The 23,537-nt window shown below is 38.7% G+C and overlaps 1 protein-coding gene, 1 long non-coding RNA gene and 1 other non-coding gene across 5 annotated transcripts; 1 reads left to right on the forward strand and 2 right to left on the reverse strand.

Moving 5' to 3' along the window:
• Positions 1–460: 460 nt before the first annotated feature.
• dap (death-associated protein) lies at positions 461–13,668 on the forward strand. The gene is made up of 4 exons (XM_088322409.1): positions 461–665; positions 5,582–5,681; positions 9,805–9,847; positions 12,124–13,668. Exons 1-4 carry the CDS (start codon positions 611–613, stop codon positions 12,241–12,243), a joined length of 318 nt encoding a protein of 105 aa, XP_088178535.1. The 5' UTR covers positions 461–610; the 3' UTR covers positions 12,244–13,668.
• Positions 6,151–20,673, reverse strand: LOC148348608 (uncharacterized). 3 transcript variants are annotated; one of them, XR_015847641.1, is made up of 6 exons: positions 20,479–20,673; positions 19,975–20,050; positions 18,619–18,681; positions 14,050–14,178; positions 12,091–12,317; positions 6,151–8,411 (listed from the first exon to the last, which is right to left on the reverse strand). It is a non-coding gene; the product is annotated as an uncharacterized LOC148348608 (long non-coding RNA). The 3 variants fall into 3 exon arrangements; XR_015847638.1 differs by lacking the exon at positions 6,151–8,411 and adding an exon at positions 11,174–11,403; XR_015847640.1 differs by lacking the exons at positions 6,151–8,411; positions 20,479–20,673 and adding exons at positions 11,174–11,403; positions 20,299–20,365.
• A 2,699-nt stretch (positions 20,674–23,372) lies between these two features.
• On the reverse strand, positions 23,373–23,459 carry trnay-gua (transfer RNA tyrosine (anticodon GUA)). The gene is given in 2 exon segments: positions 23,373–23,408; positions 23,423–23,459. It is a non-coding gene; the product is annotated as a tRNA-Tyr (tRNA).
• Positions 23,460–23,537: the final 78 nt, after the last annotated feature.

A 23,537-nucleotide genomic window follows, 5' to 3' on the forward strand; every position in this document is an offset into this window, starting at 1 on the left:
AAATGATTCTGTTTTTTTAGGCCAGTAGAGAAGTCCTTCTATGCCCCGATGGCCCACCACTGTTTTATTTCTTTTCTTAAAAGGTTTGGTGTTAATAGAATAAGATAGTTTGCTCTTTTATTGTTCTTGTTTAGTATGATGAGTCCAAATGGAAAATGAGCTCTTGATAAAATTGTAGGAGAACTAAAGATGAAAGGAGAGCTGAATATCTCGTGGTGGATTTCAATATCATTTTAGCCAAAGGAGCTGGTATTACCTTCAATTTAAAAACGTGATTTTAAAAAGAATGTTGATAGATAAATAATATTCGTAAGTTTTAAGTGTGTTTTTTCAGTAAGTAATCATTTATTATCCGTGAACGGTCCATGGCACTACCAATCTGTTAACACATCATTTTCAATAAAGTTTTGTCACGTTCGCGTCGTGACGTCACGACGCACGCTGGATCCGTGACGCCATGACGCATCCTTTCCAAACAATCCTAAGGAAAAAAGCCACGTTGACTACTCTGGACAGGCTCCCCGTCCTGAGTTTGGGTCACCGCCACAAAAAAAGAAAAGAAAACAGTGCACGCTGCAAATTGGCGTTGACACGCTTTAAAGAGTGAAGAATGTCTTCCCCACCCAAAGAAAAACTGGAAACCAGAGGTGGACATCCTCCTGCAGGTAAAGCTATTGCATTGTTTTGTATTTGCGATCGTCTTGCACGTTTTAAGGCCTTGTTTTTTCAAACTCTACATCTCCATGAAATGCATTTTTTAAAGCATCAATAACACTCGAATGGCCACCTTTTATTGATGCTTTTGGTCTACGAAATATGCAGTTACACTCCTTTTGTGTCGCTAAAGAACAATGTTACTTCCGGATAGTGGCGTCTGCAAGCATAGCAGGATAGGATTGTCGTTTTAAGATGGTGTTATTATTTAGAAGTGGACGAAAATGGTGGAGTGGTGACGTGGAGGTTTTTTTTTTTTAATGGATCGGGAGGTGCGTGAACATTTCACGTATACGTGGACAGGCCACGGCGGCCCTGCAGCAGCTGCACTGATAACACTCTGATAAGGTGACATTTCACAATGTCAGTCATTTCGGAGTTCAAAGGTGAATTTTGAGTAGCAATGTGCAACGATTTAAACAATTCAGATCAATAATTGCAGAAAACAGTTGAGAAACTGCAAATTGATAAAAGACAATTATTGAAGTGTTGATTTCATAATCAGTGTTCTTTTACTAGTGTTATAGAATTTGATGAAGAAAATGGATTGACATAAAACGTTACACCTATGTTTGAATCCCCCTTTTAGTTCATTTTATTAATATCTATACCATGTTTGAGATTCCTTATTGCCTCCTTTTCACGTATGTTTCACAGGAGCGCTGTGTAATATTTGACCACTAGATGTCTCTGTATTTTGTAGTGCAACAGAAATCGATTGTTACAAAGCATAAGGAAGAATACCTAATATGGAGACTCAAAGAGACCAAACATCACAATCTTATCATTTCTTTGCTCAGCCTTTCACAAAGTTTAGATACCCATAGAAGCAAGATCCTGTGTGAAATAAATAAAAATCTTATGGGTAGTTTTTTTTAGATACAGACACTGCTCTACTTACGAACGCATTCCGGACGATTGTTCGTAAGTTGAATTTGTTCGTTAGTTGTTTCAGTGCTATATTTTGTATGTTTAAGGTTTGTATAAGTATGTTTAAGGCTTGTATAAATAACCTGTATTGTTTTGTACTAAAATATAAAGGTTTCATGAAATGATATGATCTTTAAAGATAAATAAAGTTAAGCCTAACTTACTTTTGGAAGATGCGCTTCAAGAGGTCCTCCGACAGGTAAAAAGTAGACAAAGAAAAGCGTCAAGGCCATTTTCTCAACCGCATTAAGCTTTCTTATTCCACTTTCATTTCAAATGAAACGGTCCACCTCTTCTTTACACCAACCATATCGAAAGGATGCACAAGATATTAAACAACAAAAAAGTATGTTTACACACGAACCAGGAAGTAGAAGCGGATTTCTTCTTTGGGGTTGATGCGATCGCGCTCCTGCATGAAATGTCATCCCTCTATGACCAGATGATGACGATGGGGTTTTGTTTTTGTTTTTTTAAATGAATAAGCTCTGTTGAGGAGTTACTGCCTATTGCTATTTGTCCATATCTCGCAACTCTCGCCACACTGCTTCACTTCGCCTACTCGCCATCTACATACACTCACCCATCCATCATCTGCCTCGCCTATCCTCAGTAGGGTCGCAGTGGTGTTGGAGACCATTCCAGCTATCTACGTGCAGTGGGCAGGGGACACCCTGAACTGGTTGCCAGCCAGTCACAGGGCACACCGAGACATACAACTCACTTGCTGAAAAAAGGAAGTTCACTAGGAAGTTGGGCTTCCTCGATGTGTGGACAAAGATCTGTTCAAAGCCACTCCTGGCCTCTAATGTTAATATTTCATACTGACATCATTCCCAGAGGCCTGATATTTACTGATTAACAGCGCCAAACCCTTCATGATATTTTTTATTATAAAACAAAAAAAGGTGTTTACATGTTTTTGCATCAAGTGCGTTAAAGTAAATATATGTCCAGGTTTGTTTTTCAATTAAAAGAAAGCTCAGGGGCCAAAATGAAAAACCCATTTTCACGGTTGCCGGACTAGTTGATGAGGGTATAAAAAGTGTACTATAGCTTGAAGGCTGGGGGTCTTTTCGTCATCTTACAAATAAATTAGGATTTAATCTGCATTCTTTTATTCCTTCTCGAAAATGTAATCTCTGGTAGTGTTTATCAATTTTGTATTTTTTTTTTAATTTTTTTTTTTTTTTAAAGCAAAAACAGTATTGATTTCACTTCCACTACAGTTTATTTAACTTGGTGAAACTCATGCAGAGTGGAAAGTGCCAAAAGAAATAATACAAACTAGGGCCGCACGATTTTGAGGGGAAAAAAAACCTGATTGCGATTTTTCAGCCTAGTATTGCGATTTTCGATTCCTTTTTAAGTACATTTTCTGTGCTAGTTTTGTTTTTGTCCTCCACCATATTGAAATGCTAAACCTAGAGAAAACCGCACCATCTTCTGGCGAGCTCTGTTTGGGTTGCTTTCTGTTGACCATGTTTTTTACTTTTCAATTCCTCAATCGATAGAAGTACCTACCCACCTATGAATTGCACCAGATAGCACTTTAAGCTCATTAAAATAATGGTCTGGAGAATTTTCAAAATAAAACATCACAAAATAATATTTCAATTATTTATTTTGACATTTCTTCATAACCAAACAAAGTAAACATCTGACATGAGTAACATTTGGAAAAAAAGGAAATAATTAACTCTTAAAAAAAAAATCAAGAACATTTGCACAGTATAAAAGATAAAATGTACGCACTTAAAATAATCCACCCCAAACAAAGTAAACAACAATTAAAATAAATTGTTCACACTATAAAAAGGTCAACATTGCACACTAAAAATAATCTGCATACTTTTAAGCTGTAAACATGACATGTCTGCGATTAGTGTCATATAAAATGTACTATGTGCTACTGTAGCATGTTCATCGGTGCACGAAAGGTATTCATCCAAATACACATAAAAAGGTAAACATTGCACACTAAAACAGTCCACACCAAACTAAGTAAATATCTAACATAAATAATATTTGAAAAAAAAAATTATGAACTCTTTCAGAATTGTAAGAAAACTTGCACACTATTAAAGGTAAACATTGCACACAAAAATATAATCCACACACTTTTAAAGCTGTATACGCAACATGTGCTACTGCAGCCTGTCCACTAGTGCAAAAGACATTCTAGTATCAATCCAAACCCACCATTCCTGCTATCTTATTAACACTACTGCTACTACTATTTATTACTCTTATACCATTTCAATTATTAACTTGCATAAATAAAAAGTGTTACCTCTAATCGATAATGCAGTTTTGGGGTTGGACACTATCAGACATTTTTAGCTAGTCACAGCATTGGTTATTTCTTTGTGCCTTTGCGAACTTTTTTTCGTTCGCCGTAAAGGGCGCAAATGCTGCTTTGATTAGGATTTTACTTGTAATCCTTTTTGACATTCAGTGTATTGTAGTTTGTGATTTTATAGTGCTGATACAAATTACTTGTTTACCTAGTGACTACGCAAAAGCAAATTCTGCAACGGGCGTTTTCTTCTGTTCCACGTCCGCTACGTCTAAACCAAAATGGGTCCAAGAAAGTGATGTACCGCCCTTCTTCGGTGCAAGCTTCGTTTCCTTCTCGTTTGTTGACCCTGGGACTATGTTTACGGATTCCACCACGACGACTCAATGAGCTCACGCGGTGGATGTGGGCTAGTGTGGCGCTTGCAAACTTTGAATCGCCTTTATTCGCTAGTGCTGTTATTAAAAACTCCTCTGATTGGCCGCCGCTTTCAGATTTCGAACAGTAACAATTGTGGTTGGCCAAAACTCCATCACTCACTACAAAACCTTGAAAAATTGCAGAGCTTTGCGGTTTCACTACGTCACATCACGATGTCGCTTTGATTTTGGTTAATCGTGCAGCCCTAATACAAACACTAAAAGCTTGATTTAATTGAGGGTCTTTTTGCTTTTTATTTTTTAATGAAAATCTTTACCTGAGTATGGGAAGTTGGCTGTTGATTTCATATCGATTATATGAGGAGCCAAAGTTTCTTTAAATTTTTGCAAAGACACCCAGGTATCTTTTTTTTTAACATTGTATTTCTTTGTGACATTTACATTAAATAATGGGCAGCACGGCGGCACAGTGGTTAGCGCGTGTGCGGCACAGTTCTGAGGTCATGGGGTTGAATCCAGCAACCAGCTTTCCTGTCCGGAGTTTCCATGTTCTCTCTGTGCTTGCGTGGGTTTCCTCCGGGCACTCTGGTTTCCTCGCACATTCCAAAGACATGCATTTCAGGTGGATTGGCCGGTCCAAATTATCCCTAGGTGTGAATGAGCGAGTGAGTTGTCTGTTCCTGTGTGCCCTGCAACTGGCTGGCGACCAGATGCAGATGATGGATGGATGGACGTTAAATAACATCGGGATAGGTTTCTTAAATGTTCTCTGGTTGATCAATGGTAGGTGGCAAATACAGCTACGGGGTTGCTTTTGGTGAAATCAAGTGGACATATGTTCTTAAATTGAGAAGGAAATGTAATGTTTTTGAGATGAAGTGTTTGAGGAATATGTTAGGAGTGACAAGATTGGATGGATTGAGAAATTATATTGTGAGAGACAGAACTGGAGTAGTAGTGGAACAGAGCAAGCGTGTAGATTCGAGAGTACTATGTTGGTTTTGACACATGCAGAGGATGGATTAGGAGCGAATGTTTACAGGGCAGAAGTAAATGGAAGGAGGCCAAGAGAAACACGGGCGATTGACGTGGATGGCAAGCTATACAAAACAAATTTCGCGAAACCCAAGAAATGTCAAATTTAGATGCCTCTGAGTTACTGTAGACCTTCGATCGCAATTTGCCGCCCCCTCTACAGGATGGCGCCCTACACAACTGCCTCTCTGGTCTATGCTCAGCAAGTGTGTGTGTTTTACAGTGAAGGCCGGAGGTATGAGGATAGTGCAGAAGCACCAGCCTACTGCTACTCCAGAACCTCCTCCCAAAGATGAAGACGAAGAAGAATACGTAAGCAGTAGGTGAGTCCCACTCAAGAATACACACTCACCTGTTTTTTTGGGATATCACCTTAGGAAAATGTTTGTTACTGAGATGCGAGGTAACCAGGCGAATTTTGAATTCCAGAAATTCGATAATGACCGAAATCCTCTTGACTATTGGCCAGACGTAGCATATTAAAACTTTCCCGACCCGCTTTCTTCCCCCTGTCACTGTTTTTGAGTACGACTGTGGATTTCCACTCCCATGAGCAGATGCAATTTTAAAGTATGTGCAGATGTGATACTCACAAGCTGCATGATTAGGTAGCGTTTGATGATGAGAGCTGACAACCGGTGTGCAACTGGGAGCTTTAGAGTCAGTCCAATAATTTTTATAAGCATTTTTCGGGGGTCACACCCAATCATATGGACTTAAAGCCCACCGCGTTACACACCTGTGAAATGTAATGAAATTAAACTTCACGTTCGGCTCGGGGCAAGGTTTTTTTTCTTTTTTTATCAGTAGTACTTTTTTCTACTATATATAAGCATTATATTTTTACCACTCTCCTTTGGCAAGCCGGAATAAAAAGGCAAACAGTATATGGCCCGCAGGCCGTAGTTCGACCCCTGGCTTAAATGCTTCCAGGAAAACATATTGCCTAATCTAAAAATCATCTTTATCCATTCCAGTATGGCCGTAAGATGATATAAACATACCGTAAATTACAGAGCTGATTAAAAGCCGCATGCGCAAAATTAGAAGGAAAAACTCAACTTTGTTTCTGTACAAGTCACCTCAGACGCTAAGCCATATGCTTTAACACCCATGTTCATCTGTTACATAAAACAAAAAAATCCAAAAATGAAAACACTTGGGGACTGTGTTTGCAGCTGTCAATCTTAAATAGTGCAGTATTCATCCACCCACCCACATTCTACACCGCTTATCCTCAGTAGGGTTGCGGGGGTGCTGGAGTCCATCCCAGCTATCTCCAGGCAGTGGTTGCCCACCAGTCGCACGGCACACAGGGACAGACAATTTGCTCGCTCATTCACACCTAGGGACAATTTGGTTAGGCCTTTTAACCTAAACTGCATGTTTTTGGAATGTGGGCGGAAACCGGAGTGCCCGGAGGAAACTCGCGTAAGCACGGGGAGAGCATGCAAAATCCACACAGGAAGGTTGGATCTTATGACCTCAAAACTGTGCCACCGTGCTGCCTGTGCAGTATTCAATATTGATTAAATTGGTAATACCATATACGCACAGTTGCGACAAAAATAAGTATACCTAAATGCTTGGAAACTTTTTTACAAGCAGTGTCAGGTGGTGACTAATTTTTAGGTATAGTTTTTAGTTAGTTGAATCCTTTAACCACTAGGGGCGTAGGGGCACCATTTCCTGTGGTTTGTCTTGTGCAAGTACAGCCTGTTGGCGCCCATCCCTCCCCAGGCCAATATACAACTCTCGAGCCCGGGCCATTTTGCATGTTAACCACTGCACCACTGACATTTTTCATAACAAAGGAACGCACTTGTGCATATGTTAATGCTAATTTTACCAACATGGACTGCTGTGCAAGTTGACAGCTACAGAAAACAGTCCGCGAACAAGTGTCTTAGTTGCAGCGCAATGTGTTACATTCTTCGACATTTCCCCGCTGATTCTGCCAAGACAGCAATCTTACTCAATAAGGCCAATGAAAATCTCGTTCACTACTTGTCACGAATTACATGACTGCGCATCTATCAGAGAGAGTCTTTTTTACTCGTGCCATTTATCCATGCTTTATTAAATTTCTACACTTTGACATTCGAAGCGCTTGGCAGAAATCGCAATGCTTTGTTTTGATTCAACAGTTGTATTTCCCTGTTCTGCACCAGTTCTAAGCCAGCCGACGGGCACAGCAGTTTAGGAGATCTGGCACTCGTTTTAAGTTGCTGCCGACACCCTTGCGCGAAAAAGAACAAGCCACACCATATTTAAAGCCGCGGTGTTTAAAATATAGAAAAAAGTAACAGCTTTTATTCTGGAATGGATAGTACCCTTTGTGTCCTCAAACATTTTCATGAAATATCTCTCCTGTAGAAGTGTCGATAGCTATCAGTAAAACTCCTACTCGTAGCGTTCGCTCAGTGAGTCACGCTGACGGACGTCTAGCAGGTGGCTAGTGGGTAAATTTCACATCAGCTGCAGCCACTGAAGCGTTGTAGTCGGGGGAGCACCTGCCGAAAGCAATCTCGCCCAGATGGACAGATGGGGCAAGAGGGAAGCGGGGAGAAGGAGAAGTGTGTCTACATGTGAGACGAGGAGGAAAGTTGAGCGTGGGGACAAAATCACAAGAACACAGAGGTCATCTCTGCGGGAATAACACAGAAACCAAGTTGTGTTGCTTTAAGATCCATCGGCATTTCCAGGGTAAAAATCACCAAAGGTCCTTTTGCAAACTGCTGGTAGTTACACGCCAATTAGTCCTCAACTTAAGCGCGGACGTGCAGACATACGAAAAGAATGCAGCGAGCATCAGTTTCTATGGCGACCGCCTCTTGGCCCCCGGCAACAAACTTCGCTTGTTGCCGAGGCACAGCGAGACGGGCGGGTCGGCGACTCTCCACTCGCAGAGGGATGCATATATAATGGGATATATCTTTCACTCTTTGAACTTGGTGTTGAATTAGCGCCCTAACTTCTCGTCTTACCCTCAGACGCTCGCTCTCAGCAAACTGCTAGTTTTTCTGGTAGCTCTCTGCTGCCCCCTGCAGGTTCTGCACACAACATAAATGTTCAGAAGAAACTGGGCTCGGAATGTAGTTGTCAATGTTTTACAACACAGTCATAACCAAGGATAATTAGTGTAATATGTTTCATTGATTTTTTAAAACGACATAAAGCTTGATTTTCTATAACAACTCACAATTCATATTTAGTCCAAGGATTTAAATGACAAATTGTTGCACAACTCAGGCCAGACAGATGAATGACATTTATATAGATAAATTAGACACAACCTTAAAGGGACAATGTGTATGATTTAGTGTCACACAGTGGTAAAAAAAAAAACTATTAAATCAAATAACAAGCTAAAATACATGAACTCGTATAAACGTGCAAGAAACTCGTATTTTACATTACGCAAAGAGGGAGCTGACATAATTGTCCGCCATCTTGCTGCCACGGGTATCCCCCAAAAACAAACACCTTAGAGTAGTTTGTATTTTCCTTGTGCTCTGTAGCACTCGTTTTTGGGGTCCTTACTCAATACAGATATCTACTAAAATATTCCATAGTGTTCCTTTAAAATTAATAGTTGCACAAAGTAGGCCTCTCCAATCAGATTGGGGTCCTGATTAAAATTCAGAAGGCAATACAGTCACAACAGCCTGTGCACATCCTGAGCCATGCCACTGATCTTAAGCTCTCCCATCCCTTGCGCACATAACAAAGTGATAGAAAGGAGAACAAGTATTGAGAGTACAACATAGAGGAAAATCATTATACATGTAAAAACGGATGCTGCAACTGACTGGCAACCAGTTCAGGGTGTCCCCTGCCCACTGCCAGAAGATAGCTGGGATGGGCTCTAGCACCCCCGTGACCCTACTGAGGATAGGCGGTTCAGATAATGGATGGATGGATGTAAAAACGGGTTACATCACATGGAGTTCAAATGGACTTATAGAAAAGGACATACGGGCCGAAAACTATTACGTCATATTGGGCTGTTATCAGTCTGTTATTGTCCGCCCAATAATTATCATACCTCTTTTTTTGGTATGATTTATAGTAAATAACTTGTCTGAGCATAAGTTTTAGGGAAGTGTAGGTTATTTTTGAAGGTCGCTGTAAAAAATGTAGACAGCGGGGCTCGTTGGTCACGTCAAGGTCGCTCGCTCCTTACATTTTTCCTCAGCTGCAGCCATCTTTCTCTTTTTGTCCACGCTCGGCCACCTCCGTCCTCGTTTCCTCCCCTCCGGCGATCCGTTATTCGCATTGTTATGAACCCGTTCGGCTCCATATGTCCTTCGCCGCCCTTTGGCCTGCCGCACGGTACAGAAGTGGTCCCAAAAAAAGTTATTTTTTTACCTCCATGTGGAGTAACCTGCTTTTTAGATTTGTCTATTGCGCAGTACTAACTGGTGTTTTCTTGTTTGTTTTCAGTCCACCCAAGGTCCCGGTGATTGTGTCTGGTGTGGTGACCAAGGTAATGCACATTTATTTCATATTAGTGTGGTAGAAATGGAAGCATTGAGAACGAATGAAGTTTATTTGGAACAGCCCAAAAACAACTGCATCAACCACTACTAAATAAAAGGGTACATCAAAGGCCGCTGGAGCAGATTGTTTTAATAGTCAACCTCTGTTACATTTACTTTGCAGTTAAGATGTATTCAAAATTAAAACAAGAACACTAACAGAAGTTTACCCTAAAAAGGACAACAAGGAAATTACATTTCAAAGTTATAGTAGTATCGCTAGTGACTCGAATAACATTCAATACCCAAAGAAAGTGTTGATATGAATTTTCTTTATAGTCATCCAAAGTATGGTATTTTTAATTGATAGAAATGAAGGACATTAGTAAAGGTCATCATCTAACGTGTGCAAGTCAAATCATGTTTATTTGTCTAACCCTTAATCGCAAGTCTCAAAGGCTGAAACAGGCTATTAGAGACTACATACAATTATTACACAATCCCCTGATGTAAAGCCTACATGAAGGCAAAGAAACACTCAAAACCTCTGCAAGAAATCTTGAGAAAGGAGTGCACATGAGGTAATCCATCTTCCAGGAAAGCAGGCTGCAATGGATGTTGCAATACCGACATTGTCAACATGAAATAGACTATATAGCTTATGAATGCCCTAAGTGTGTTTTTAGCATAGATTTAAGCAGTTCCATTGAGGTTGCAGATCGAATTTCAGAGGGCATTGTTTCAAAACACAGGGGCCTGAATGGAGAAAGCTCTCAAACTTTGGAATTTCTTCTTGGCTCACTATTTCATTACCCCTAGATCACTGACACCCAAAAGTAATCCTATGTTGAAAGTATCTATCTAGTTACAAGTTACCGTCAAGACAGTACTCTCATTGAAGCTGCCTTAGAACAGCTTTAAAATAGCTACATTAAAAATAACATGGGAAAAATTCTACAACAACCTACGGAAGCAGTTAAACCCTTTATATTGTCTTGTCTTGTGAAATCTTGAAAGCTTCCAAATTAATACTTAGCCGAGACACTCCATATCAATTTTGTTTCTGGGCTTCAAACTACTATTAAACCTACATTTCTTGGTTGTGTCCAAGATAAGATCTTTTCTGCCTACCATTTGCTACTAGTGACACACAACCAAATATGTGCATAAAAACTGCCCCTCTTATTTCATCATTTTATTTTATAGTCGGAATTTCAGCTTAGATGTGAGTATATACAATAGGGAGAATATCAGAAGGGAGGAATTCAGTGTCCCCTTCACTGTAGCTGTATTTAGTTGTCAATAAATATAAACATGTTTACCCTTCTTAAACGTTGTTGGCGGATTACGGCTTGTATGATACATCGTGAGCAGAAGAGGAACTTTTTGCAATCAGAATAATTAATGATTTGCTTTTAATGGCTAGCAGAGTAATGCACCACATTGTAACGACAGTGGTATCTTTACCTATGGATTTAATTCGTTCCGGGAGTACCTTTGCAACCTGAAAACTTTGTATGTAGAGACACATTTTCAATTTAAATGTGCTAATCCATTCCAAGCCCTGCAAAAGTACAATTTATTTTTTTAGTAAATCACAAGAGCATAAAAGAATACATGATAAAATTACATTACTGCACAATAAACATAAATCGAGAGGCACATCATGTAAAAGATAAAGGTAATAATACAAATATTCATTTACCTTTTTGCCTCACGTTGCTTAAAAAACTGATCCAATGAAGTCTGGTTTTAACAATCCATCGTAAATTACTGAGGCAGACATTTTATAATGAGCAATAGCCTGACTTGTCAAGACTATTGATTTATTTCCACTAATTTTGAAACGTCATGGAATTGTGCTAGCATGTCTTTAATTGGGCTGATTAATTGATGATTGTGTGATCCTCCTCCAATTTGAACTGTGACAGTGACACAAAAAGAATGCTAGGATAGAACACACGTTGCCAGGCAGATTTGAAGTGATAGCCAGTTTGTTTACGTTTGGAAAACTGTCAGCGGATAATAGCAGTTCGGTTGTACTATATTTCTGACTTTGTATCCTAAACCGGCTTTGTAACTGGACAATCTTTTCCCGCTCAGGTACTTCGTGACCTAAAACCTTTGTATGTAGAAACATTCATAAGTAGCGGTACCACGTTTGTTGCATTCCAGGAACACATCATTTTGTAACACATTAGCAAGACCTACTGTACCAAATGGTGGTAAATGTGAAACTTTACAAGCTCACCTGAATCTAACATCCTTTTGTCCAACCAACCAGGGCGATAAGGACTTCACCCCGGCCGCAGCCCAGGTGGCGCACCAGAAGCCCCAGCCGGGCATCCCCAAGCTGCCGCCCTCTCAGCACATCAACCAACACATCCATCAGCCCCGCAAGTGAGCTGGCAGCCTCATTGTGCCATGGCCAAGCTACAACTCCACCAGTTGGCCTTCCCTTTCCAACACGACTTTCTCCTGTCGGCACAAAGCATTTGTTTACTGTTGTACGATGTGCTATTTGTTTGCAACAGAGGCCAGTAAAGAGTATGGCCGGCCGCACTTACACCTGCCTTGCATCAACGCTGCACTAAAAGTTGCGCTTGCACCCCCACCCTCTCTATTACATTAAAATGTCTCTTTAAAAGTCATAACTGATATTGATCTATATTGAATAATCAATGTCCCAGATCAAAAACAGCATGCTGTACTAATCAATGGAAACAGAAGCCCCCCCAAAAAACCTTTAAACTCAATATAACGCAAGAAAAGGGATAAAAGCAACTAACATTCCAGCAGATCTGTTCCTAATTGATCAGGTCTTAATTAAAAGGATTGTTTGCACTAAATTCTCCATCTGTGTCCTCAAATATATCAACTGCTGAGCTGCCTGATCCTGCTAAATGTAGAAATAACTTCATAAATAAATAAAAACCTGTATATGTCATGTATAAACACAAAACACCCTAATGACACTAAAGCAATTCATATATTTTTTTTTTACATTTTGTTATATAGTTCGTCACTTATTTAGGTATTTTGACATACAAAGGAGGGGGCAGAGCATTCATTAATAATCAACCAATTGGTAAGAAGCTCGGGCAACTCTGCCACCTTATTTGAATACGATTTTATTGTGACAAACCATAATAAGTATATCAAATTAATGCCAAAATAAATGACAAAATATATTTGCATTTATTTCATATTCAGGTAAGATTTATTGATGTTGTTATACATTTATTTCTCAGTATAGCAGAATCAGTCCTCTGTAGTTTAAAGGTATTAACTTATGTAACATTTACTATTAAGATTTTGGATCACAACCGACCTTGTGCATAGATAATCCAGCAGTGCCTGTAACGTCCTTTGGTTTTGGTTTTTTTGGGTTTTCTGTAGCTAATAAGCAAAACCCCCATCGGGTGTCAACCTTAAAAAGATACATAGATCCTTTTTGCTTTTACATACCAGGGTTGGTTTACATGAAGTCAAATGAATCCCTGCTAGGAAAATGACAGCAACAAAAAGAGGAATGACTGCATAAACAAAGACATTCCACCATTTTGGTTGTGATAGCTAGCCTGCTCACGTTTATATTAGCATACGTTGTCTTTCTTTTAAACTTATCAAGGGTCTTATGAAATCTTTCTCCTCGCTACTATTCAGGACATAAAAGATTCTCTTTGCTGGGAATTTGAAATCATTTCCTTTTTATTCAAGATGAAGACTTGTATCATTGTCTATCACATTTCTTGAGTTAAATTGTTTCAACTGGAGTTTGGTATTGGTTGTGGTTGTCTTAGAAAAATAAAGGTATCGATGACCTTAATGTGTCTTTGTCATTATTCCGATGTCGTTGCAGAAAAAGTCTCCCATGTTACACAGACTCAAAGGGATGAAGGCTCAGCTGGTGTTTTGGAAAGGAAACAAGCCCACAGATTTCCACATAAACCTCATAAGCGCACACACACAAATAAATTCGTAGAGCAGGTGTTACTCAGTGTAATCTATCTTTACACATGCATCTGCAAGCAGGTGTCCTGTCAGCTCGTGTTAATTTAGCAAAGCTGCCGGTGCCGTATAAGTTGCTATGAGCCAGATTCGCCCAGCCGAAAAACACAAATTATAGCTGACGCTACCTCCGTGTGTGTGCAAATATTCACGCACACAACCTGTCAAATGCATTGGCTTTCTTTTTTTCACCACATACCTTGAATTCAACTGGTTGCTATTTCTGTTGACAGGTGGGTGCTGGTAAAATTGATGATTCTGGAGAAGGTACATGTATGTAGGCACAAACGATTTGCAGTCAGGGGAGGCAGGTCAGGCTGCGCCTCACCTGTCACAATGGAAATGTACAATTAAAAATGCATGATTTGGTTACATATATTCAGTGTTAAAAGTTATTTTTCATTTAAATAAATTTCTAATCCTTGCAAAAAAAGCATTTTAACGAAAATACAAAGTATTAAAAGTAATGTCAAAAACATAAATGGAAAATATGTCATACATAAAATCAGTTGAGCAAATAAAGTGTAATTTTGCTTCTATTCTCAGCTTTTGACTCTGCTCTAAGAAGCCCTTTTGACTGTTGCCATAGTAACAATGGTTTTAAAGGTGTTGGTACTGTAACTTGTTGCCCTATTAGTATCAATCCAATCAAGCACTTTTTTGTGTTCATTATATCGATGTTTGGATCGATCCGCCCACCCTTATTACATGGACAGACATTGTTGAGAAATACAGTGCATACCTGCAAAACTTTGTTCTGAGGTTTTTAATGTTTTTGGAATTCACTACCAGCTTTTGAACAAGGTGACCCTTTTAAAACTCATCATAGGAACAAGCCTTGATCTGTACAAATTGGATATTTGGGTGGCAAGTGACCGGATAGTCACCCATTTACTCGGTCAAAAAGCATTAGATGGAGTCAAAGGTATGGTGATAATGCAGGTCTCAATATTTATTTTGGGATTGGGAGAGGTCACCCTGATAAGACAGTAAGTGTTGTAATATTGAAATATGTCACTGCCCATATTTAGTCATGATTGTATCATTTCTTCATTCATAAATTCTTCATATATTCAGCCATTTTACAGTGCCTAAAGAAAGTATTGGCCCCTACAAGAACGTTTTGTCATTTTGCTACATTTCAGACTTCAAACTTAAAGACCAAATATTTTCAAAGAATCATCAACATGTGAGTCACAATCGTGAAGGGGAACCAAATATTTTAGACATTTCATTTGGTAAATAAAAGACAAAACTGAAAGGTTGGTGTTGTAAAAATATGGCCCCACCCCTATTCTTTCAGCTCAGCCAACTGACTCCAGAACTTCTCTGCTGACTTCTGAATGATCCAATGTCTAGCTAAATGATATAAATTACAAACAATTGCACTAGTGTGTCATCAAGTCTCAGTTGAAATACACCTCCTTTGTGAAGGGCTCAGAGGTCCATGAAAGGAGAAACTTTAGGACCAGATCGCATTATAAAGACCAAAGAACACACCAGGCAGGCCTGGGATAAAGTTGAGGGAAGCTACAAAGCAGGAATGCGATACAATATGATTTTGCAGCATTTACACATCTTCTGGAGCGCTGTGCAGGCATTACTAGCAAAATGGAGAGTGCCTAAAACCTACCAAAACCTAATCGTCCTTTTTCACTTTCTGCCCACACAAGGATAAAACTAATCAGGGAAGCAACCAAGACACCTATAATCACATCTCGTGACGTGTGGGCATACAGAGCTGAGGAGGGACAATAGGTGCATAAGACAACTAGAACAGCTATTAGTCATTCTCTACATACATCTGTCCTTTATTGAAGAGTGGCAAGAAGAAAGCCTTTCTGAAACAATACCATAAAAAGGTGCATTTGGCTTTTACAAGAAGCCACATGGGAGAAACAAATAACATGTGGAACAAGGTGCTCTGGTCAGATACGACCAAAATTAAAACTTTTGGGACTGAATCCAAAGTGCTACGTTTGGCATACGAGTACCACTGCAAATCACCCTAAAAACACCATCCTCACTGTTGATAATGGTGTTGGTAGCATCATTCTCTGGACAGGAAGGATTGTTAAAATTGATGGAAAGATGGATGGAGCCAAATACAGTTTCTGGCAGAAAATCTGTTGGAGTCTGCAAGAAACCTGAGAATAGAGAACGCAGGTTCACCTTCCAACTGGACAACGACCCTAAACACAAAGCAAAATCTACAATGGAATTATTAAAAACTAACACCATAAAAGATGTTAAGATGGCCAAGCCAAAGTCCAGACATCAGTCCTATAGAGTGTTTGTGGAAAGACCCGAAAAATAATGCGCACAAATAATGACCATCAAACCTTAAGAAACTTGAACGGTTTCATTTCTGTTTTAAGACGTGCAAAACTTACAGATACATCCCCAAAAGGCGTGCGGCTGTGATCGCAGCAAAAAGAGGTAGTACTACCTCAAAAGGGGCCAATATTTTTGCAATGCCTACTTTTCAATGTTTTATGTTTCAGCGCAAAATAAAATATTGGCCACATTTAGTTTCGTTTTACGATTGTGTTTCACATGTTGTTGATTCCTAGGAATTATTTTGAGTATTTATAAGTTTCAAGCCTGATATATGGCAATATTTCAAAACATTTTTGGCTGGGGGGCAATACTTTTGCAAGGCACGGTATGTCATTTCAAGTGTTTATTTTTTAGTCAGAGTAGGCCTTAAGCACCATTGTTAGTTCTATCGACTTACTTCTTTGAGTAGAATACAAAATGAGAGACAGGAAACATCAAGTTCAGCTCAGAAACGCAAGGACGGAAAGTCACATCAAGTGAAGTTCAGCCCTCATCCCTGTTAAGAAAACACAATGGATTTACTCAGGCAAAGCTTGAACGGGCTTAGCAAGACTTCTAAAGAGCATGACAGGCAACTGTTTGTAAGATAGCGCTCTATTCAACCATCAATCAATTTAATGTTTTACTTTGTAATAGATTTGCAATCATCTTATAGACTACCCGTTTTGTAAATAATAATGCTTACCCCCTCAGTCTTTGCATTCGTGAATTCCTACAACAATTGGCCAGAATATTCTGTAAATAAAACTTTCAAAAGAACTGCACATCCTTTTTTTCAACTTTTATTTTGAAAACATACCTTCTCGCTACTGGGATCAAAAGAACACGTGTAAAAAGACGGGGAAGTCTTAGAAAATAAGCTACAAATTCAAATTAGTTCCACATTTATAACAGGATTCTTTGCGGGAAGTTTTCTACAAAAACTTTTGTATTTGTGTCATTCAGAGTAGTTCTGAAGCAGTCTTAATTGGGAGCACACAATTATTTATTCAGACTACGTCGCTTTTAAGGAATTCAGACGCTGTTTGGAAAGACCTACTTCACTTTGCTTTCATGTTTTCTTTCCAAAATATTCACAGCCATTGTCATCAAAGAATCTTATCATTAAAAATACATGTTTTACATTTATTTTACCGCGAGTGGCAGAATAGTGACAACATGAACAATAGATAAATTCCTAAAGGAACAGTGTATTATGTAGCGCCTCTTAATGGAAGAAAACTTCACTCATTAAAAAAAAAAAAACATTGCTTTAATAACAAGTAAAAATACATTTGCTATCATATAGACATGAATTTTTCAAAATTACTCATAAGCAACGTTCCCTCTAAGCTGCGCGCCTGCGCAATCGCGTACTGCCTGCACATTCTCAGCGCACGAGAAAATCTAGCCAGCGCACAAAAATCAGCGCTCGAAATTGCTAATTAAGAAGCGAATTAAGTCAAAAGTACAGTGCATGAAGGTAAAAATACACAGGTTCCCCTGACGCTGTTTTCTAAATGCGGTATTTTGAAGTCAATGTCGAACGAAGTTGAAAAGTAAAGTCAGTAGAGTTTTTCGAGAACCGGCTTCTTCGGCTCGGCTTACAAAAGATAACCGGCTCTTTTGGGTCCCAAACGGTTCTTCAGGTTGTTTTTGCTTCTTTAATCCCTACACGACCAAATATTGTGTAAAGTTGTGCACAAAATGACTGAAAGGAAAGGGGGGGGGAAATAGAACAAAAAGAAAAATATACCAAAATGAAAAAGTTGTGAAAAGCTGAGAAAAAAGAAACAAAATGAAGAGAAAAAAAGAAGGAAAACTTCAGAAAAAAGCCAGAAAAAAAGAAAAGAAAGAAACAAAGGGAAAAAAGTAACAGCTAGGAAAAAATAAACACAATGAGATTTTTTTAAAGGAATTTAAAAAAAAAATTGAAAAAACAGGGAAAAATAAGAAAAAGTTTGTGTTGCGTTCAAATAATTTCCAATTATACCAAGTCAAATCTTGTTGCCAACATTGTACTTCCACTAAAAAAATGTGATTAAATACAGTTCTGTATCTTGCAACCGACTAAATAAGCCCCCCAAAATGTTAGTATTATGCGTCAAAAGATAGCAGGAAAAAAAAATGAAAATCTTGTGAAAGAATTGTTGTAAAAACAAATGACGTTTGTAGGCCGTAAAACCTTTGCAATAATACATTAGTCAATTCAGTCAAAAGTGAGAAATCTTTTTGCATTGCCGGCAACTCAGCAAAATGTAACTTGATGTCAAGTTTTGGACATGTTTGATAATGATTTAGTTGCCACGCTGGGGATTGCCGTTGCTCACTGTTGTTTCAAGCGTTGCTCACCAACTTTGTGTGAACGTTCAGACCCGTGGAAAATTAGAGGCAACATTGCTCATAAGTCAAAAAAATGTCTTATTATTTTAGATAACATGAGACTCACCTAACAGGAGCTGACATGATTGGCTGCCGTCCTTCCATGCGTACCTCAAAACCTTGCAAAAGGCTGTGCAAAGAAGAAGAGAAGTAAAATGGTTCAGTTTGGTCGTTTTGAGTCTCCGTAGTCTTGTTTGTGCTTTTTGGTGCTCGTTTTTGGTTAAACTAAACACTATACAAACAGCTGGTGGTCAAATAATAATAAACACTGTCTCTTGGAATTTACTGTTTTAATAATAGCCCAATGATGGAGTGGCTAATCGGGTAGAACAGGAAATTTCCCTGGTGAAAATTTCACCCCTGGCATGAAATGTCTACCCCTTGCACAAACGTGACTAAAACAACTTTGAATCTCATATTTTGGGAATGTAATAAAACAGTAAAGCACGGAGATGTTGCACCTTGTATATAAAGAAGAAGGAAAGAGTGAGCGAGTGAGAGTGAGAAAATGGGAGAAAACAGGAGAGGAAGTGAAAGACGAAGGACTACAGAAAGACGGAAAAGAGGAAGAACTAGAGGAAGACAGAGAGGTGCATAGAGAAAGAGAAAAATGAGAGAAGAGAAAGACATTGAGAAAAAGAAAGACAGAAAGATGAAAAAGTGAGTGAGAGTGAGAAAGATGGAAAAAAGAACACAACATCCTCTATGCACAATGCAGAGAAAAAGGTGAGAAAATGAAAGAACAAAAAAAGAGAGCAAATAGAGAAAGACGGATGAGAAAGGAAGAAAGATAAAAAGACATAGGGGTACATAGAGAAAGAAATGTAAGAGAAAGACAGACATAGAGACAAAGAGAGTAAGAAAGAAAAGAGTGAGAGGGAAAGAGAAACAGTAGTAAAAGACGGTGACAAACAAAGAGAAAAGGGAGAGTAGGAAAAAAAAGAAAAAGTAATAAAAAAAGAAAAACAGTGAAATTCCGTGAAAAAAAAGAGGGAAAGAAAGAGAAAGCGAAAGGAAGAGACTAAAAGAGAAAAACAGAAATCCGGCTCCAGTTGCTCTGCAAGTGGCGCCAGGCTTTGGCGAAATCTAGTGGACATATTTAAAACTGCAGTGTGCTCTAAGATAGTAAATGGTAAATATGAGGTTTTTATTTTTCTGTGTGGCTTAAGACATGTTTGTGTTTTTTTTGTTTTGGAGTCAATTGTGGCTCTTTGGGGGGAAATGCTTGCAAACCCATTCTCTATAATGAGTGGTTCGGCACATTTTTACACCAATTTCGCGAGTTTGCAATTGAGTGTGTTTAGCTAAATGTTGCACACTTCAAGCGGGTCAATAAGTCCGGCGTGCGTTGGCTGAAGTGTTTTAATCATTTTCGTTTGCATCAACTTTTTTAACAATTGTCATTTTGTTTTCACGCGCTCACCCATTCGTCTCTCCTTCCTTCTACCTCCAAGGGGCCAATCATCTCCCTTTCAGGACCCCTAAGCTGCCCTCGGTGCCTGATCACAAAAACATGACAACAAGTGATAAAGTTTTTCCAAGCTAACAGAAAAATACTAAATAATTAAAGTGCAACAAAGCAAGAGAACATTAAAAAACACACATTCACGTATAAATTAAATAACATGAAGATAAATGAAATATGCAAAAACCTGACCGGGGGGTGTTCCCTGTTACAAGCATCCATTCAACATTCATTCATTCACTTCGTGTACTTAATTAGGTTGTTCTCACGTAAAATACAAACCTAATTATTCGATATTCCTTCCAAAATGAGTCAAATTGACACAAAATAACTCACACCCGCACTTCCTATTTGAGAGAAACGGTTAACATTGAATGAGTTAAGGATAAATGAGGACTTCAAATGTGTCCAAGAATTTTAGAACACCCTGAAATAGGGGAATAAATAAAATACTCCACAAACCTACGCTGTCAGAAAAGTAAGGTTTGGCGTCGAAAGTTTACAAGCAAGTCCAAAACAAAATTAACGTCGAGCAGTATACAAATTCAATACATTTCATTTGAATCACGTGTGGTTCATAAAACCGACCTAGTGTTGATGTTGTTCCGCAGTCAACCACTAGGGGGCATCGTTTATGCTTCCTGCCAAAAACGCCTACTCAGCACTTCCGAAACTGCTGATCCCGAATGAGGTCATGCTGTTTTAATTTAAATCACCACACGCTCATTGGACAGAAATTGGAATATCTAACATATCCGTTGCCGTTTCCTTTTTTTTATGTAACTTTCTCTGAATTAATAAGGATTTGGGTCATATGGAGGACGAGGGCGAGCACTATGTCATAATCTCATGTTACACAGGAAGATAACAGCTGGTTCAGCAATATTCATGACCTAAATATGATGCCGTGCAGTCGGCGTTAATACGATTGTCTAGGGCGGAAACTGGAGTCGTGTAAAGTGCACGAATCATAAACATACGCCTACTTTTTATATGCAATTACTGTCGTGTTCTGTGTTTGAAGTGATGTATTATCTTTCATTCTTGCTCACTGCCAAAATGCCAGATTTTTGTCAAATCCGGTGATTCAAGATCTCATTGCCATGTTCAATCCACACAAGTGTTTTGTTTACGCACTTTGCATTTTTGTGTTGAATAGAGTGAGTTAATGTTTTTATTATTGAACCAATATCGAATGGAAAATGTTTTAATAATTATAATCTAATTGGTGTAACAATAGTCATTAGTCTGTAATAGTCTATGGTCTGTGCAGCCCTTGGAGACTTCTTGTGATTAAAGGCTATACAAATAAACAGGGTTGGATTACTTTCAATTACTTTCGGATTACTCCAATACCAAATATTCTAATAAAACACAAAAGAAACTAAATATGAATAAAATTACTAAATTTTGTGCAGGCTTGGGGAGTAACGGAATACATGGAACGGCAAAAATGATGTTGGCAAGCTGTTTGGATCTATTTTCATTTTGTTTCTGTCGCATTTTATGTTAGTTTTGCCGGAGATCAAAGAGATCAAAGCCAGGAGAGAAAGCTTACCACGTGTTGTGAGTCATCATTTTATTCATATTTAGTTTATTTTGTCTTCTATTAGCATATTTGGTATTGGAGTAATCCAAAAGTAATTGAAAGTAATCCAGTTAAAATAACCCTACCCAACCCTGCAAATAAACATGACTGGACCTGACTTGACATGCATTTAGAATTTAGGCCAGTGTCCAAGCTGTACCTTGTAATCTACAAGAATAATTGTCAAGTTCTACATATTACTGTTAAGCAACATAAAGATCTCAGACCAAGTGTTTTTGAGAAACATGAAGACGCAGGATCCAGTGGAAGCTGTTATATTAATTTGTCCTTAGAGAGTTAAGTTAGTCTTCTTCGGAAAAATAAATTGATGGATGAGTGTTTTAAAGAAACAGGAGGAAGCAGGATAGGGTGGAATTTCTTTTACAACAATTTGTCCTTAGAGAGGTACATGAAGAACTTTTGGTTTGAGTAAGGTAATGTTCACCTCTTTACGATGCACTTAAAATTCAGGCCAGCTTTTAAAAGCTGGGAATAGCTTGGAAACAACAACAAAAAACATTCAAGTTTCACCTAGATAACACTTGAGGACCTTTACGTTGACCCTATCGAATTAAATTGCCATTCATCAGAAAACGAAGGTTCTTCAGCAACTCACTAATTGCCTTAAAAATAACCTCTGCAAGCTGGAGTTAAAAGACTAACCTAAAGATCCAAAGACTTGAGACTAAAGTCCTAAATGGTAAATCCTCGTCCTCTGCTCTACCAACAAACCATTAAAGAATATAAAATTTGTTGGATAGGTGTGTTAGAGAAACAGGAAAAAGCCGGACAGGGTGGAAGTTTTTATAGCAATTTTTCCTTAGAGAGCTACAAAAAGAACATTTGGTTAGGTAAGTTAGTGTTCTTTGGAAACAGAAATTGATGCATGAGTGTTTTAGAGAAGCAGGAGGAAGCAGGATAGGGTGGAGGTTTTTGCAACAGTTTAACCCTAGAGAGCTACAAGAAGAACTTTTGGTTTGAGTAAATTGATGATCTTCTCTTTATGATGCACTTAATACGTAGGCCAGTGTCCAAGCAATAGCTTGGAAACTTTAGAACTTTTAAGTTTTACACAAATAACTCTTGTGGAATTTTAAGTTGAGTTTATTGAACTATTGTAAGTTCTTTGGTAACTCACAAACTTCACTTTATGATGCTCTTAACAATTAGGCCAGTGTCCAAGCAATAGCTTGGAAACATCTAGAAGAAGTTTGAAGTTTTACACAAATAAGTTTAGCGGAGTTTTACATTGAGCTTATCGAATACAAATGCCATCGTTCAGAAAATAAGGGTTCTTGGGTAAGTCACTTTATACCTTAGAACTTACTCCTTTGAGCCAGAATTGAACCAGCAACCTGAGGATGTAAGATTTGGACCCTACAGTCCTCCGTTCTACCAACTGGGCTATCGAAGGGCAAGTAAAGTAGTGGAAGACTTTTGAGAAACATCAAAAAGCAGGATCGGGTAGGAGCGTATATCAAGTTGTCCTGAGAGAGCTAATTGTTCTTCGGATACAGAAAGTAATGGCTGACTGTTTTGGAGAAACAGGAAGAAGCAGGATAGGGTGGACGTTTTTACGAAAGTTTAACCTGAAGGAGCTACAAGAAGAACTTTTGGTTTGAGTAAATTGGTGATGCACTTAACACTTAGGCCAAGGTCCAAGCAAGAGCTTGGAAGCATCTAGAAGAAGTTTGAAGTTTTACACAAATAACTCTTGTGGAATTTTAACTTGAGTTTATTGAACTACTAGCTAAAAGCTAATACTGACTCCTTCGAGCCGGAGTTGAACCAGTGACCTAAGGATCTCAGAGTTGATCACTACAGTCCTCCACTCTACCAAATGAGCTATCGAAGGTCAGAAAAAGAATATCAGTATGAGTGAGTTAGTGTATGATGCTCTTAACACTTAGGCCAGTGTACAAGCAATAGCTTA

The sequence above is a fragment of the Urocampus carinirostris genome, chromosome 18, assembly GCF_059441175.1.
Source record: "Urocampus carinirostris isolate Australia breed hairy pipefish chromosome 18, RoL_Ucar_1.0, whole genome shotgun sequence".
Lineage (NCBI taxonomy): Eukaryota > Metazoa > Chordata > Actinopteri > Syngnathiformes > Syngnathidae > Urocampus > Urocampus carinirostris.

What these genes read in the sequence shown, in the direction of transcription:
- dap (XM_088322409.1), top strand. Translation starts at nt 611, where the DNA reads ATGTCTTCCCCACCCAAAGAAAAACTGGAAACCAGAGGTGGACATCCT. An exon ending in GAAGAATACGTAAGCAGTAG is followed by an intron (nt 5,682 to 9,804) that starts GTGAGTCCCACT and finishes GTTTGTTTTCAG; the next exon opens with TCCACCCAAGGTCCCGGTGA. An exon ending in TGTCTGGTGTGGTGACCAAG is followed by an intron (nt 9,848 to 12,123) that starts GTAATGCACATT and finishes CCAACCAACCAG; the next exon opens with GGCGATAAGGACTTCACCCC.